The sequence below is a fragment of the Scyliorhinus canicula genome, chromosome 14, assembly GCF_902713615.1.
Source record: "Scyliorhinus canicula chromosome 14, sScyCan1.1, whole genome shotgun sequence".
NCBI classification, from domain to species: Eukaryota; Metazoa; Chordata; class Chondrichthyes; order Carcharhiniformes; family Scyliorhinidae; genus Scyliorhinus; species Scyliorhinus canicula.
In genome coordinates this window covers 155,245,696-155,261,211 of record NC_052159.1, presented here as the reverse complement: position 1 = coordinate 155,261,211, position 15,516 = coordinate 155,245,696, and the positions used below count along the sequence as shown (strand labels likewise).

The window sequence follows — 15,516 nt, the reverse complement described above, 5'->3', positions numbered from 1 at the left end:
AAACTCTCTGACTCTCTAACCTCCTTAGTCATCAATTCCTGGGACTCAAACCCAGGGCTTCTAGCTCAGTGACAGGGATGATACTGACTGTGCCACAATGCCTCCTCTGACACAGTTAGCAGTTTATCACAATAGTTCCATAGTCAAATCTTTCCCCCTCTGTCAATCTTCTTCCTTCACTGAGCTACTAGATGGGAGACAGCTCAGGGGGAAAACAAAGTGGGCGACAAGGGACCGGGACAGGGAGACATAGAGGTACGTGTGCAAAGAAAATAAAGGGTGCACAAATGGCTTGTTTTGGAGAATTAAAGGTGGAGCTTGAGCTTTAAGTTGCACAATTGGGAGAGATTTCTTCTCATGTCGTCTGTTGTCTGCTGTTTAACAGTTGAGAAAGCATCACAACTGACCCCCAATTTCTGTTCCCATCCAAATGGAATGAGTAAAGTACAGGAACAATGAGAGGCTCCATAATTCTTCTAGCCCAGCCCAAAATCTCTCAATTTCACATCCGCAAAAATGTCTCCAATTTCAGACCATGTTATCTGCCTCCCTGGAAAATCCAACCATCTGTGCATCACTATTACGTAACATGGTTAAAATCAAAATTGCCTGTGTGCACTTCTCATTTCTGTCAGCGGTGACTCAGTGGATAGCTGCCGCCTCTCTAAAGGCATTCACATGAAAATCCAGGCAGAAACTCCCAGTACAGAAGTGCGGGGAGCGCTGCATTGTTGTAGGTGCCATCTTTCAGCAAGGCGTTAACCCGTCTACCCTCTCAGGTGGACATAAGAGATCCAACACCATTTCGAAGACGAGGAGGGAAATCCCCTGGCCAATATTTACCCTTCAATCAACATCACAAACAACAGATAATCGGGCCGTTATCACATTGCGACCTGTGACAGCTTGTGCAGACTGCCTGCGGCCTTTCCGAGATCAGCTGTACTTCAAAAGTACCTCATTGTAAAGTACAGCAAACGTTAACTCGGTTTCTCTCCACAGTCGCTGCCTCACCTGCTGAGTTTTTCCAGCATTTTCTGCTTTCAGACAGTTCCGCACCTCTTCTTCCCACTAAATCCACCAGCCTTAATTCCTGGAAAGTGAGGCTGGGGAGTTCATCGGGGGGGGAAGAGGTGCTGATATGTTTAAGGTATCAGCGAGCACTGGGCAATGTTGCTTTGATGCTCACCAGTCATATCAGAGAGCATGAAGACAAGGGTGAAACTGGTCAGAATAACTAGTGCATGGCGGTCCCCATGGGCAACAGAAAATGCAAATGATTTAGGGAGGAACAATTTGACTGTGTCTGTATTACCACCAACAACTTGCATGTATATCGTGTCCTTAACATACTCAAACATTCCAGGCACTTCATAGAAACACTGGGTGGGATTCTCTGGTCCCCCCAGCTGTGTGTTTCTTGGTAGCGGGCGTTCGCTGGAAGCAGGATTCGCTCTTCCCATCGCTTGTCAATGGGATTTCCTACTGAAGCCCCCCCCCCCCCACCCCGCCGGGAATCCCGCAGGCAGGGGTGCTCTGCTGGTGGGAAAGGAGAATCCGAACAGCCGGGGAATTCTGGCCATTATCAAACAAAATCTGACATTGAGCCATGCAAGCAGCTTGGTAAAGGAGGAAAGTGGATGAAGAGAGGCAGTGAGGCTTATGGAGAGAATTCTAGAGCGTCACAAGTAGGCTTACATTAACACTGCAATGAAGTTACTAGAAATATCCCCTAGTCGCCATATCCCGGCGTCTGTCCAGGTACACAGAGGGAGAATTCAGAATGTCCAATTCACCTAACAAGCACGTCTTTCGGGACTTGTGGGAGGAAAGCGGAGCACCCCGAGGAAACCCACGCAGACACAGGGAGAACAGTGCAGAAACCCACGTGCAGACAGTGACCCAAGCCGGGAATCAAACCTGGGACCTTGAAGCGGTGAAGAAACAGTGCTAACCACTGTGCTACCGTGCCGCCCTTAGACCTACTGGCCTTGTTCTGCATTACAAGTCAGCTGTTTAGCCCACTGTGCTAAACCAGCCAGATGATCACACTCTTCTGGATTGTTGCTCAGTGTCCGTATTGGGAGGGGGGGGGGGGGGGGCGGGGGGTTGTCACAGGTATTTACTGGATGGTTGATTTCTCTATGCTGATAGGGTGAGATGAAGTAGGAAAGGAATATGGACTCTGAATACCAGCGTGGACCAGTGTTACCCACTGGACTCTTTCTATGCTGCAAATTATTGATATCAATATCAGCACCACTAATATTACTGCAGCTTACATTGTTTAAAATAATAATCTTTATTAGTGTCACAAGCAGGCTCACATTAACACTGCAATGAAGTTACTGTGAAAATCCCCTCGTCGCCACACTCCAGCGCCTGTTCGGCTACACGAAGGGAGAATTCAGAATATCCAATTCGCCTAATAGCACGGCTTTCAGGGCTTGTGGGAGGAAACCGGAGCACCCGGAGGAAACCCACGCAGACACGGGGAGAATGCGCAGACTCCACACAGACAGTGACCCAAGCAGAACGCGAACCCTGGACATTAGCGCTGTGAAGCAACAATGCTAAGCACTGTGCTACCGTGCCACCCAAGTTTAAAGTACCAATCCACAAAAAAATATTGGCAGAATGTCAGGTTTGCACTGTGTTATTCGTTAAAAAAAATAATCTTTCTGTGTGGGCGATGAAAATCGTTACCACATAGAAAATGATGGCCTGGTTGTAAAGGTGTGGGAGGGTGACTGACTAGCGCATGCTAAGGAACTGGATGGTGAAAGTGGAAAGAGTGAACTCAGAAATGGCATGAAAATGCAATGATTTACATTAAATATGAGTTCATATCTGAGCTGTGCTTAGTGGAAAAGATTAAAAAATTATATTTGGCAAACATCCCATGAGCATGACTTTCCTAAACGATTATCTCACTTTGTGGTTTTGAAAGCATAATATCTCCACATCCAGGGATCTTACTTTTAAAATTTGTTTCCATCCAAAACTTGGACCATAAGTATATGATAGTCAGTCCTAAGCTGAAGGAGGATATCAGGAGTGGCTTCTTTACCTAGAGAGTGGTGAGAATGAGGAACTCGCTCCCACAGGGAGTGGTTGAGGTGACAGTATCGGTACATTTCGGGAAGAGCCGGGTAAACACATAAGGGAGCGAGGAATAGAAGGACATCTTTTTTATAAGATGAAAGTGAACACACACAGAAACTATATCCATCGGTTACAATTCACATTTTTTACAAGTGCCCAGCTTTGACCTGACCTCCTAACCCCAATTCCCCCTCCCCTCCCTGCTATCTGGTGTGTATTCTCTGCTCGCTGGTTCATCAAACCTGAACCTATTGGGGTAGCGAAGTGCTACATGTTGCTTTGTGTTAGGTTGCTCATATTCGGTAGTTCCGGTTCATAAGCGTTTGGTCCGGAGTGGGTGCGGGTGGCTTCTGTGTCTCTTTGTTCTCTCCCTCCCTCCTTTTCACCCCCACCCCCCACCCCCTCTCTCCCCCTGCATCCCCTCCCCCTTTCTGCTTGTGTCTCTGGCTTTTCTGTGGAACCCCCCCTCCCCCTGGCCTATTGGCTGCTGGCTACAAACAGGTCTTGGAACAGGTTGGTGAATGGGCTCCACATCTTGTAGAAGCCCTCTTCTGACCCCCGGATGGTTTGGACGGGTCGGACAGCCGGATGCTTTGGGTGGCGTTGCCAATTGCCAGCTGAACAGGATTCTTTGGCGGGCGATTAGGGAGGCAAAGGCTCGGGTGTCTGCCCCCCCCCCCAAAAGAGTTCTGGCTGTTCTGATACCCCGAAGACTGCCACATTCGGGCATGGCTGTCCAGTACCTGACAAGTCTGGGCCATGACCAGAATATGTGTGCGTGGTTGGCACCGTTCACATTTGTCGTCCACCTCCGGGAAGAACCTGCTTATTCGAATTCTGGTTAAATGAGCTCTGTGTGCCACTTTCAGCTGCAATAGGCCTTAGAAGTGGAGGTGGAGTTGACCCTGTGCAGTGCTTCGCTCCAGAGTCCCAACCTCATTTCAAACCCTAGGTCTTCCTCCCATTTTCCTCGTCTTGTCCAGTGGATAGCGTGCCTTTCCCAGTAGTCGCCCATACAGGTCCCTCCCCACTAATTTGCCCGCGTCCAGTACATCCTCTAATCGTGATTGTTTCGGCGTCCATGGGTGTGTCGTTGTTTCCCCATGTAGGAAGTTTTAAATTTGCATCTATCTCAACTTGTTTCCCCGGTCAATTGAAACTTTTCTATCAGTTCTTCTAGTGTTGTCAGTTTGTTGTCAGTGTAGAAGTCTCTAACTGTCAGCGTCCCCTTATCCTGTCTCCACCTTTTGAAGGTGGTGTCCATTTTGGCTGGTGTGTACCTGTGGTTGTTGCTAATGGAGGCCTTGATGGATATTTCGGTCAGGACCGAAGCACTGTCTTAGCTGGTTAGCTGTCCACACCTCCCGCTGCCTGGGGAAAGCAGGCAGCATAATCAAAGACTCCTCCCACCCAGCTTATTCTCTCTTCCAACTTCTTCCACAGGGCAGGAGACACAAACGTCTGAGAACACGCACGAACAGATTCAAAAACAGACTCTTTCCTGCTGTTACCAGACTCCGAAACAACCCTCTGATGGACTGAACTGATCTCTTCACGCATATTCTCTACTGAGTGATACTATGCTCCTGTATGCTTCACCGATGCCTATGTCTATGTATTTATATTGTGTATTTTATGTTTGCCCTCTGTATTTTCTTTTCATGCATGGAATGATCTGTCTGAACTGTATGCAGAACAATGCTTTTCACTGTTCCTCGGTACACGTGATAATAAACAAATCCAAATCGAAATCCATGACCGTTGTGTGGCTATTACCACTGGGCTCATTGAGTGCTTAGTCAGTGGGGATGGGAGCGCTGCCGTGACCAGGGAGAGTAGGAGTGTGTCCCACCTCTGTAGATCCTTTTCAACTTCCTCCACCAGGCTGGTCAGGTTCCACTTGTGGATCCGTGTCCAGTCTCTGGCTATTTGGATCCCCAGGTAGCAGAATTTGTTTTGCGTTATTTTAAGCGGCAGTCCCACCAGCTCTGCCCCTCTCCCTTGCGGGTTCATCAGGAAGATTTCACTTTTGCTCACGCTGAGCTTGTAGCCTGAGAAGGCTCCAAACTCTTTCAAGGGGGGCATGATTCCCCCCCATGCTGCTTGCTGGGTCCACAACATTGAGGAGCAGATCATCCACATAGTGCGAGACTCTGGGCTCTCTGTCACCTCTCTGGTTCCCTTCCAATTATTTGCTGCTCTGAGCGTGATTGCTAGTGGCTCAATCGCTGGGGCGAACAACAACGGGCATCCCGCCTTGTGCGTCTGTGCAGCTGGAAGTACTTAGAGGTGGTGGTGTTTGCCCACACGCTCGCCATAGGAGCGTTGTACAGGAGTTTCACCCAGTCGGTGAAACCTGTTACAAAACCAAATCGCTCCATTACCTCTTTGAGATACTTCCATTCGACTGTCGAAGGCCTTTTCTGCGACGATCACCTCTGGCGTTCTCTCACTGGACGGGGTCATTACCACGTTCTGTAGGCGCCTGATATTCGATATTTGCTGTCTACCCTTAACAAAGCCTGTCTGGTCTTCTGCCACCGCCTGCGGCATGCAGTTCTCCAGTCACTTGGCTCGGAGTTTGGCCAGTATTTACGTCTACATTGAGCAGCGAATGAGTCTGTAGACCCGCATTCTGTTGGGTATCAGCGAGATTGAGACTTGTGCTAATGTAGGCAACAGTGTGCTCCTCGCCAGCAGGTCCGTGAACATCTCCCGCAGGTCCGGAGCCTGTGTCGTCAGGAATGCTTTGTAGAAGTCTGCCGGGAATCCGCCTGGTCCCAGTGATTTCCCCGCCTGCATGGAGTTGATGCTCTCCTTGACTTCTCCTAGTTCTAGCGTTGCTTCCAGGCCCCGTTTCCTATCCTCCCACACAACTGGCATGTCCATCCAGTCCATTGAGGAACTGCTTCGTCCCCATGTCCCCTTTGGGGGGCTTGGAGGTATACAGCCCCCGGTAGAAGGCCTCGAATGTTGACCTTTCCGGCTCTGCTACTAGTTTGCCCCTACTGTCTATAATCTGTGCTATTTTCCTTGTGGCTGTCTGCTTTCTCAGTTGGTGAGCCAGCCGAAAGCTGGCCTTGTCTCCGTGCTCGTACAGGATCTCCCGTGCCTGGCAGAGTTGGTGCACTGCTTTCCTCGTGGAGAGCAGGTCAAAGGCCATTTGTAGCTTTTTCCTCTCCACCAGTAGCTCTACGGTCGGGGCCTTGGAGAATCGCTGGTCTACCTCCAGTATGGAGTTGACTAGCTGTTGCCGAGCCACCCTCTCTTCCATGTCTTTTCGTGCTTTGTAGGCAATAGTTTCACCCCTGATCACAGCCTTCAGCATTTCCCAGAACGTAGAGGGCTAGACCTCCCCGTTACGGTTGTTAGTAAGATAATAATAATAATAATCACTTATTGTCACGAGTAGGCTTCAATGAAGTTACTGTGAAAAGACCCTAGTCACCACATTCCGCCGCCTGTTCAGGGAGGCTGAATCGGGAATTGAACCCGCGCTGCTGGACTTGTTCTGCATTACAAGCCAGCTGTCTTAGCCCACTGTGCTAAAGCAGCCCCATATACTTGTATATGTCCGGTGATATTTTCTTGCAGAAAGTCTTGTCGGCAAGGAGGGGGGGGGGGGGGGGGGGGGGGGGGGGGGGGCACAGCCCCTCTCCAACCTCACATCCAAGTAGTGTGGAGCATGGTTGGCGATCAAGATCACGGGTGTACCGCTCCTACTATCCCTACTAGCACTGATTTCCCACTACAAAGAAGTGAATCCGGGTGTATATGTTATGTACTTGGGAGAAGGAGAACTCCTTCCCCCTTGGGTGGGTCAGCCTCCATTGGCCCACTGCCCCCATCTGCTCCATGGATGAGCCGGGTTCCTTTGCCATATTAGAAGTCCTTCCTGTTATGAGGTTCGACCTGCCCATCTGTAGGTCCTGTACACAGTTAAATATCCTCCACACCAAAAGTTGGTGTGGGTCAATGTCGGTAACTTCCACCATGGTCTTCTTTATAAACTCCTTGTCGTCCCAGTTGGACGTGTTCACATTGACCAGGACCACTGGTGCCGTGTCCAGGACACCGCTGATTGTTTCATCCCCCAGGGTCCGTAACCTTCCTCGTCCTCTTATTTAACAGTATGGCTACCCCATTGGCTCTCGTCCCGTAGCAGGAATGGTAGGTCCGTCCCACCCAGCCCTTCCTTACTCGCAGTCGGTCCTTCTCCCTCAGGTACGTCTCTTGGAGGGAGACTATGTCGGCTTTCATACCTTTTAGGTGGGCGAAGACTCTGGATCTTTTCACTGGGCCGTTGAGTCCCATGACGCGCCAGGTGACTATTCTGATGGGGTATGTTTTTGGTCCCTCCCTGCACTGGATCTATCATACTTACCTTGTCTATGTGCCCCTGTCCTCCAGGGTTTCCCTTTGTCCAGGGGCCACCCAACGTGGCTGCCAACTGTGTGTACGCCATGTGGGTGAGCCCCTGTCCTCTAGGGTTTCCCTTTGTTCAGGGACCCTCCAAAGTAGCTGCTTGCGGTGCCATTATGTTCCATGTCGCCACGTGTGGCCCGTTGCAGCCAGCCTACAGCCTTGGCTATCCTTGTCCTTATGTTCCCCCTGTGATTCTGCCTTGTCTTCTCTCTCCCCCACTACTCCCCTTCCCATGTTTACCACCCTCGCTGTCCCCCCATTGGTATGGTGTACCCCTCCCTGTTGCCAGCCGCTCCCTCCTCTGCAGTAGGTGCGCTGCGCCCCCCCCCCCCCCCCCCCCCCCCCCACTCGTACCTCCAGGCGCTAGCTTTCCCGCTACTGGGGTGGGTTATGTGCCTCCCCTTTGCCCGCTCTATGGTTTCCCCATCTGCTATCCTCCCCACCCTCTCCTGTGACCCGCTGCCCTCGTCCCTTCCTTCCTATGTTTTGGCTCCCATATTCACAGCGAGGCCGTCCCGCGCGAAGTGCCTCTCAGCTTAATTCAGTCCCTTCGGGTGATCTTTTCAGCACTGTCTTTGCTGCTGTTTTCTCAGCCCCTTTTCCTGGACAAAATGCTCCCTGCCCTGGAATGTGACCCAGAGTTTGGCCGGGTACAGCATCCCAAACTTCACTTTGCTCTTGTACAGAGCCACCTTCGCCCTGTTGCACTCCGCCCAGCGCTTGGCCAGATCCGCCCAATTTCCTGATATATCCCGATCTGGTGCCCTTCCCAGTTACAGGTCCTTGTTTGCCTGGCCCAGCGCAGGATTCTTTCCAGCTCGTGGTATTGGTGCATTTTGGTGATTATCGCCCTCAGCTGCACTCTGGCCTTGGGTTTTGGCTGAAGTGACCGGTTGACTCTGTCTATTTCTGGCAGGCTGGGGAACTGTCCCTTTCCATCAGGTTTCCCAGCATCAGCGCCACACAGTACGCGGGGTCCCTGCCTTCGATTCCTTCCATCCGGCCCACTATCCTTACGTTCTAGCTCCGTGCCCGGATATCTTGGTCCTCCATTCTCCCTTTCAGACTTCCCTGCGTTGCCGCCAGCCTCGCTATTTCCATCTCGAGGGCAGCGATCCAATCGCTCTGATCTGTTGAGACTTTTTCCAGATTCTTGATGGTGCTCTCTGCATCTCTAGTCACTCTCTGCCTTGTCCAGGGCCACCTGCCTGGTGGCCAGGAACTCCGCCACTGCCACCTTGACCATCGGTCTTTATCTCTTCCCTGAAAATCCTTATTTCCCTGGAGAGGAACTTCCTCCATCCGCCCTCCGATGAGGGAGAGCCCCGTTTGTTATTTGCCGGTCCCCCTCGTTCTGGTGTGGCCGGCACTGTGTCGTCTCGTGTGTGCGTCGTCTCGGCCAATTGTTTCTCCAGGTTTCTGCTGCTTTTTGTCTCTTTACGGCCTCTGGCGCTATTGTTGCTCGGCATCGTCTCTTGTGTTATCGGATAGAGTGAGGGAATACTTCTCTCTGTTTTAGCGGGCTATTTTGAGTAGAAGAGCCTGATTTTGGGTTCTTAGGAGGAATGGCACCCGATGTATGACTGCTCAGCACACCCCAGTCACCGGAAGTCCGAATAGAAGGATATCAAATGGGGGTGAGGTGAAAAGGAGGCTCAGGTGGAGTAGAAACAGCAGCTTGGGCCAGTTCGGCCGAATGGCCTGTTTCTGACAATAAATTCTCACAGTTCTGATGCACCTTCCAAACACAAACTCCATCACCTAGAAAAACAAGGGCACTGACAACACCACCATCTGCAAGTCCCCCACCAAATCAGACACCATCTTGTCTTGAAACTGTATTCCATTTCTTCACTGCCATTGGGTCACGTTATTGGTACTCCCTACCTAACAGTATTGCAGATGTACCTACACCCTACGGACTGCAGCGGTTAAAGATTGTTACCTGCCATCGATGTCTTCTGTTGTTCTGGTTAAGCTGCGCCAGCATGATTTGCTGATCGAGCAGTTCCATCCTCTGCTGTCTCTGAATTTCCAGGGTTGCGCCCATTCCTATTGGGGTCTCATGAGTGGGTTCAGCAGACGCGCAGAGGGGCTCAAGGATAAACGAGGCACATCTGGTCACCCACATTGGTACACTAAGTAATTGCTGCACCTTCAGCACGTCGTAGTGATAAATAATTCCAGACAACTGCAAAGGGGAAAAAGAATACGATCATTGGTAAAATAGTAAAAGTACATGCGTTAGATCTCAGGCAAAAGGACATAATTCCCGTACCAGCCTCCCCGGACAGGCGCCGGAATGTGGCGACTAGGGGCTTTTCACAGTAACTTAATTGAAGCCTACTCGTGACAATAAGCGATTTTCATTTTTTCATTCATAACAACAATACTGCTTTCAGCAATGTCCCTGGGCTAAAGGAGCGGCAGATTCAGGCTCTGACCTTCCAAACAGAAAAGGGGAATTTCTGGTCAAAATGTCAACAAATGATGTGGAACTCTCCGTATGTTGTCCCCCCCCCCCCCCCCCCCCCCTTAACCCCTCCCCCCTCCTCCCAGAAGAGTCCCTGCCCAGATGCCAGCCAGATTACCAAGATCCAGCATAATTTTAGATATTTACTTATTCCGTGAAGCAGGAGTCACCTGTCTTTAAATGCTGGGTTTCTCACGGCTCGGAAAGAGACTGGACAGGGTAAAAGCTGGGAGGGAGATCAACTCTGAGGCACAAAGCTTCATTCAGTCCAAAGATGTGCAGGTTGGGTGGATTGGCCATGATAAATTGCCCTTAGTGTCCAAAATTGCCCTTAGTGTTGGGTGGGGTTACTGGGTTATGGGGATAGGGTGGAGGTGTGGGCTTGGGTAGGGTGCTCTTTCCAAGAGCCAGTGCAGACTCGATGGGCCGAATGGCCTCCTTCTGCACTGTAAATTCTATGAATTCTATTACAAGTTTTAAATCCAAACTCGGTCTCCTGGGAGCGGGTTGGTTGCCTATCCCCTTTCCAGGCTCCATTAAACTTAGAAATGGGCAGGTTCAAGGTGGGTTAATTTTGGATTTGAGATTGTTAAAATGGTTAAAATTATTTTCCGGCCACTCATGTCCCTCCCCAGTGCCAGACCTGGCGAGATAACTATCAGATAGAATGTGCTGCATTATCCCAGCAGGCAATTCGGGTGCTCCTGAAAACCTCAAATGTGTTCCTTTGTCGTGGCAGGAGGGGCTCTTGCTCCTGGGAAAAGTACAAGTGAAATTCAATATAGGCAAAGCATGAATGGAGCATTTCGGAGAAGGAACAGGAATGCCATTCGCTCCGATGAAAGTGAAAGCTAACATGGGAATAATAGGATCTGGCACCACAAGGCATTACATGGCATACATAGGATCCCGACAGTGCAGAAGGAGGCCATTTGGCCCATCGGGTCTGCACCGACCCTCTGAAAGAGCACCCCACCTTGGCCCACTCCCCCATCCCATTCCTGTAACCCCACCTAACCTGCACATCTTTGGCCTGTGGGAGGAAACCGGAGCACCCGGAGGAAACCCACGCAGACACGGGGAGAAAGTGCAAACTCCACACAGTCACCCGAGGCCGGAATTGAACACAGGTGCTGGCGCTGTGAGGCAACAGTGCTAACCACTGTGCCACCGTGCTGCCTGCACTACATGTAGTAATTCAGGTTAACTAAGCCATAAAAATGCAAACAAAGCACTGGAGTTAATTTTTCTGGGAATGGAATTATGCTAAACTTGCGTAGAATTTTGATTAGATCCACATTCAGCTCTGGGTCTCCATATTAGAAAGGGTCAGCCTAATGTCAGCGGTGGCAAATCCTTCAGAGACAATAAGTCAGGGCAAACTGAAATAGTCAGCATTGGATTTGCTAAAGCCAAATGATGTTTGACTAACTTGATCATGTTCTTTAATGAAGAGGTTGGCACCGAGTCCAGAGGTGGCGATTTTTGGAGTGTTGGAAGACCCGGGAGTCCAGGGGGGCGAGAGGGGCTGATGGTTTGGCCTCTGCCTCCTTGGTAGCCCAGAGACAGATCTTACTAGCGCGGAGGGACTCGAAGCCCCCGAAAGCAGGGGTATGGGTTAGTGACATGGCTGGGTTCCCCGGCTTGAGAAAATCAAGTTCACCCTGAGAGGTTCATCATTAGGGTTCGTCTGGAGGTGGCAGCCGTTTATCGCCTTCTTCGGAGAAAATTGAATCATCAGCAGATTCAATATGGGGGGGGGGGGGTTCGGGAGTAGGGGGTGGGCGTAGGGAGTTAGACTATGCCGGTCTAGCTTAGGCGAGAACTGTGGGAGATGGAGGTGTGTGTTACGTGTTGGACTATGTTTATATCTGTCATTGTGTCTTTTGTTATTATAAAACCATAAATGCCTTAATAAAATGTTGTTTAAAAAAAAGAAATAGTAATGTTGATGGGATTAAAAAGACAGTGACAATGGGGATACATCATCGGCTAGGGTACTGAAACCAGAGTTGGTTGTTTTCCAGACCAATGGAGGTTATACGTTATGTTCCCCAGATATTGGTATCAGGACCACTTCTCGTTTTGATATGTATTTGCAACATGATTTGCAGATGATACAGACCAACAGTTGAATTAAACAATGAGAATATTAACGATTATAGGAGGACCTAACATTTAAAAGAATAGAGTGCAAAAGCAAGGCAGTTGTGTTGAAACTTCACAAAAACACTAGTTTGATTCCAGCTGGAGAATTGTGTTCAATTCCAGACTTGAGGAAGGATTTCAAGACCTTGGAGATGGTGCAGAAGAGATTTACGAGGATGGATGCAGGAATTAAGGGCTTCAGTTACGTGGCTGCTTTTCTTCGAACCGAGAAGATTAAGATTGCAGCAAAGGCGTCCAATATCATGAGTGAATTTGAAGAAAGATGGGTAACAAGTGGACACAGCTTGAAGGTGATCGGTAAAATAAAAGGGGACAGGGGAAAATGTTTTATTTGTTCAGTGAGTTGTGATCTGGAAGGTGCTGCCTTAAAGGGTGGTGCAGACAGATTCAACAGGAACTTTCATAGAATTAGAATTTACAGTGCAGAAGGAGGCCATTCGGCCCATCGAGTCTGCACCGGCTCTTGGAAAGAGCACCCTACCCAAGGTCAACACCTCCACCCTATCCCATAACCCAGTAACCCCACCCAACACTAAGGGCAATTTATCATGGCCAATCCACTTAACCTGCACATCTTTGGAGTGTGGGAGGAAACCGGAGCACCCGGAGGAAACCCACACACACACGGGGAGGATGTGCAGACTCCGCACAGACAGTGACCCAAGCCGGAATCGAACCTGGGACCCTGGAGCTGTGAAGCAATTGTGCTATCCACAATGCTACCGTGCTACAGGAATTGGGTAAGTATTTGAAGGGAGAAACATCTGCAGGGATATGGGGAAAGAATGGGGAGTTCATTCCAGATCGCAACAACTCACTGCTGACAAAACCTTTTCATCACCTCCTTGGTTCCTTTTCCAATCAAACAACTCCAGTAAGGATCTATGAGGCACCATGAACATTCCCATCATCCACCAGAGTGAAGCCCAGAGGCAAGGCCGGCCAAGCAAATACTTTTAATCAAAAGTGTCAACAATCTTATTCAATCTTCTTCCCCAGGTTCCTATTAGGCCTCATCCAGCCAATTTGCTGCAAAGTATATGGCATGAAGTGATGGAGAGCATTAGGTATGGATTCTGGCCATATCCCAGTTAGAACCATAGAATCCCTACAGTGCAGAAGGAGGCCATTTGGCCCATAGAGTCTGCACCGGCCCTTGGAAAGAGCACCCTACCTAAGCCCACGCCTCCATTCTAATTTTTTTGACAACTAAGGGGCAATTTAGCACGGCCGATCCACCTAACCTGCACATCTTTGGACTGTGGGAGGAAACCGGAGCACTCGGAGGAAACCCATGCAGGCACAGGGAGAAAGGCAAACTCCACCCAGACAGTCATCCGAGGCCAGATTTGAACCCGGGTCGCTGGAGCTGTGAGGCAGCAGTGCTAACCACTGGGCCACAGTGCCACCCGTTACAGTAACATTGCTTAATGCTGCCCCTGTCTCAGCTCACCTTCTACCAAAACCCTCATTCATACCTTTGTTACCGCTCGACTTGACTATGCCAATGCACTCCTGACTGGTCTGAAAATGTGCTGTCCCCGTGTCTTAAATGGCTTCAAGTCCCATTCGCCTATCAGGGGGGTTGGGGGGGTCACTAGTTCAATGCATTAAGGGCTCCTGGTCATGTACCAAGCCACTGTCCAGAACACACCAGCATACATGCTGTTAAAAAGGGAGCTACGAATCAGCTTTGACCTCTTGCCACCTGAAGAACGTCATAAGATTGTCGAGAAGAACCAATTAACCCAATGATCCAGAAAGGAAACAAACTCCAAGAGGCACTCTTTCCACCAAGGTGAGCCCAGAGCTACAACACGACTGACAAGTGGCAACCTGTCATGGAACTGGCCCAGACTGGTCCCATATCCCACATGGTCCAGACCAGGGGCGAGATTGTGTGGTGACAGCATGCTGACCAGCTATTAGTGGCACATTCCCAAGTGTTGGAATCACCCATTAACACAGGGCACCTGACGTCAGCACACAGTCCTCGGAGCAAACCAATATATTCACTGAGGATACCACCCCTGTGGAGGAGGCGATTTGTATGTCCCCTAGGGGTGAACCCTCTTCACCCGAGGTCCCAACGTACCCCTGAGGTGGGGAACAATCCTGTACCCGAAGCGAGGAGACAGCCGGAGCAAAACAGGCGCCCGCCGGACAGACTCTCTGATGAAATGTGCTTCATGTTTGTGTCTACTAGAAACTATTCTTGTCTATGTAAATAGTTCTGCTGCTTGTGCACATGTGTTGCTTTTGGAACTATGTCAATACTGGGGGTGTTTGCTTAAAGGAAAGTTTCAAAGTAAAGAGGGAGGGGGTGTTATGTATTATCGATCGGGTCAGTGCCCCTTTCAGAGCTGAGTCATGTGAGCACTAATAATATCATCGGTCAACTGCACAGGCTTCAGGCCCAGCTTTTATATTTAAGCCTGTCAGAGTGCATAGTGGAAGGTAAATAAAACCCGACCTGCTGAGTTATATCAATCCACGAATTGTATATTCTTTGGTTCTGACTGTAGTCTAATAAATGGCCCGTACAAAATACTGTGCAGCTTTATAGGATGGATGTGATTGCACCAGAAAGCGTGCAAAGGAGATTCACCTGGATGTTGCCTGGACTGGGGGGGGGGGGTCAAGAACCAGTGGGCACAGGTTTACGGCAATGTGTGGAAGATGTCGAGGGGATTTGAGGAGAAGCTTCTTCGCCCAGAGGGTGGTGGGAATCTGGAACTCACTGCCGGAAAAGGGTGATAGAGGTGGGACCCCTCACAGGAGCTCAGCACTTGAAACACCATAGCATACGAGGTTATGGACCAAATGCTGGAAAATGGAATTCGAATAGATAGGTGCTTGATGGCTGGCACAGACACGGTGGGCCGAAGGGTCTCTTTTTGTGCTGTAAAACTCTGACCCATGTTCTTGCTGACCTACATTGGCTTCTTCCATCGGGCAGGAGATACAGAAGTCTGAGAACACGCACAAAAAGACTCAAAAACAGCTTCTTCCCCACTGTCACCTGACTCCTAAATGACCCTCTTATTGACTGACCTCATTAACACTACACCCTGTATGCTTCATCCGATGCCAGTGCTTATGTAGTTACATTGTATATCTTGTGTTGCCCTATTATGTATTCTCATGTATTTTCTTGAATTTTGTTTAATTCCCTTTTCTTCCATGTACTGAATGATCTGTTGAGCTGCTCGCAGAAAAATACTTTTCACTGCACCTCGGTACACGTGACAATAAACAAATTTAATCCAATCCAATCCAATCAAGAAACATACTGTGCTGGATTCACCGCACCCCGGCGCCGGAATGTTGGCTGGCGCTGGGGC

General features: G+C 49.7%; 1 protein-coding gene across 1 annotated transcript in view; it reads right to left on the bottom strand.

Annotated features, from left to right (window-relative positions):
- Positions 1-15,516, bottom strand: part of ubac2 (UBA domain containing 2) — a 247,143-nt gene that overhangs the window by 52,539 nt on the left and 179,088 nt on the right. Inside the window, exon 7 of the mRNA XM_038817954.1 lies at positions 9,476-9,721. Coding sequence (XP_038673882.1) covers positions 9,476-9,721 — 246 coding nt within the window. The remainder of the gene's footprint in view (positions 1-9,475; positions 9,722-15,516) is intronic.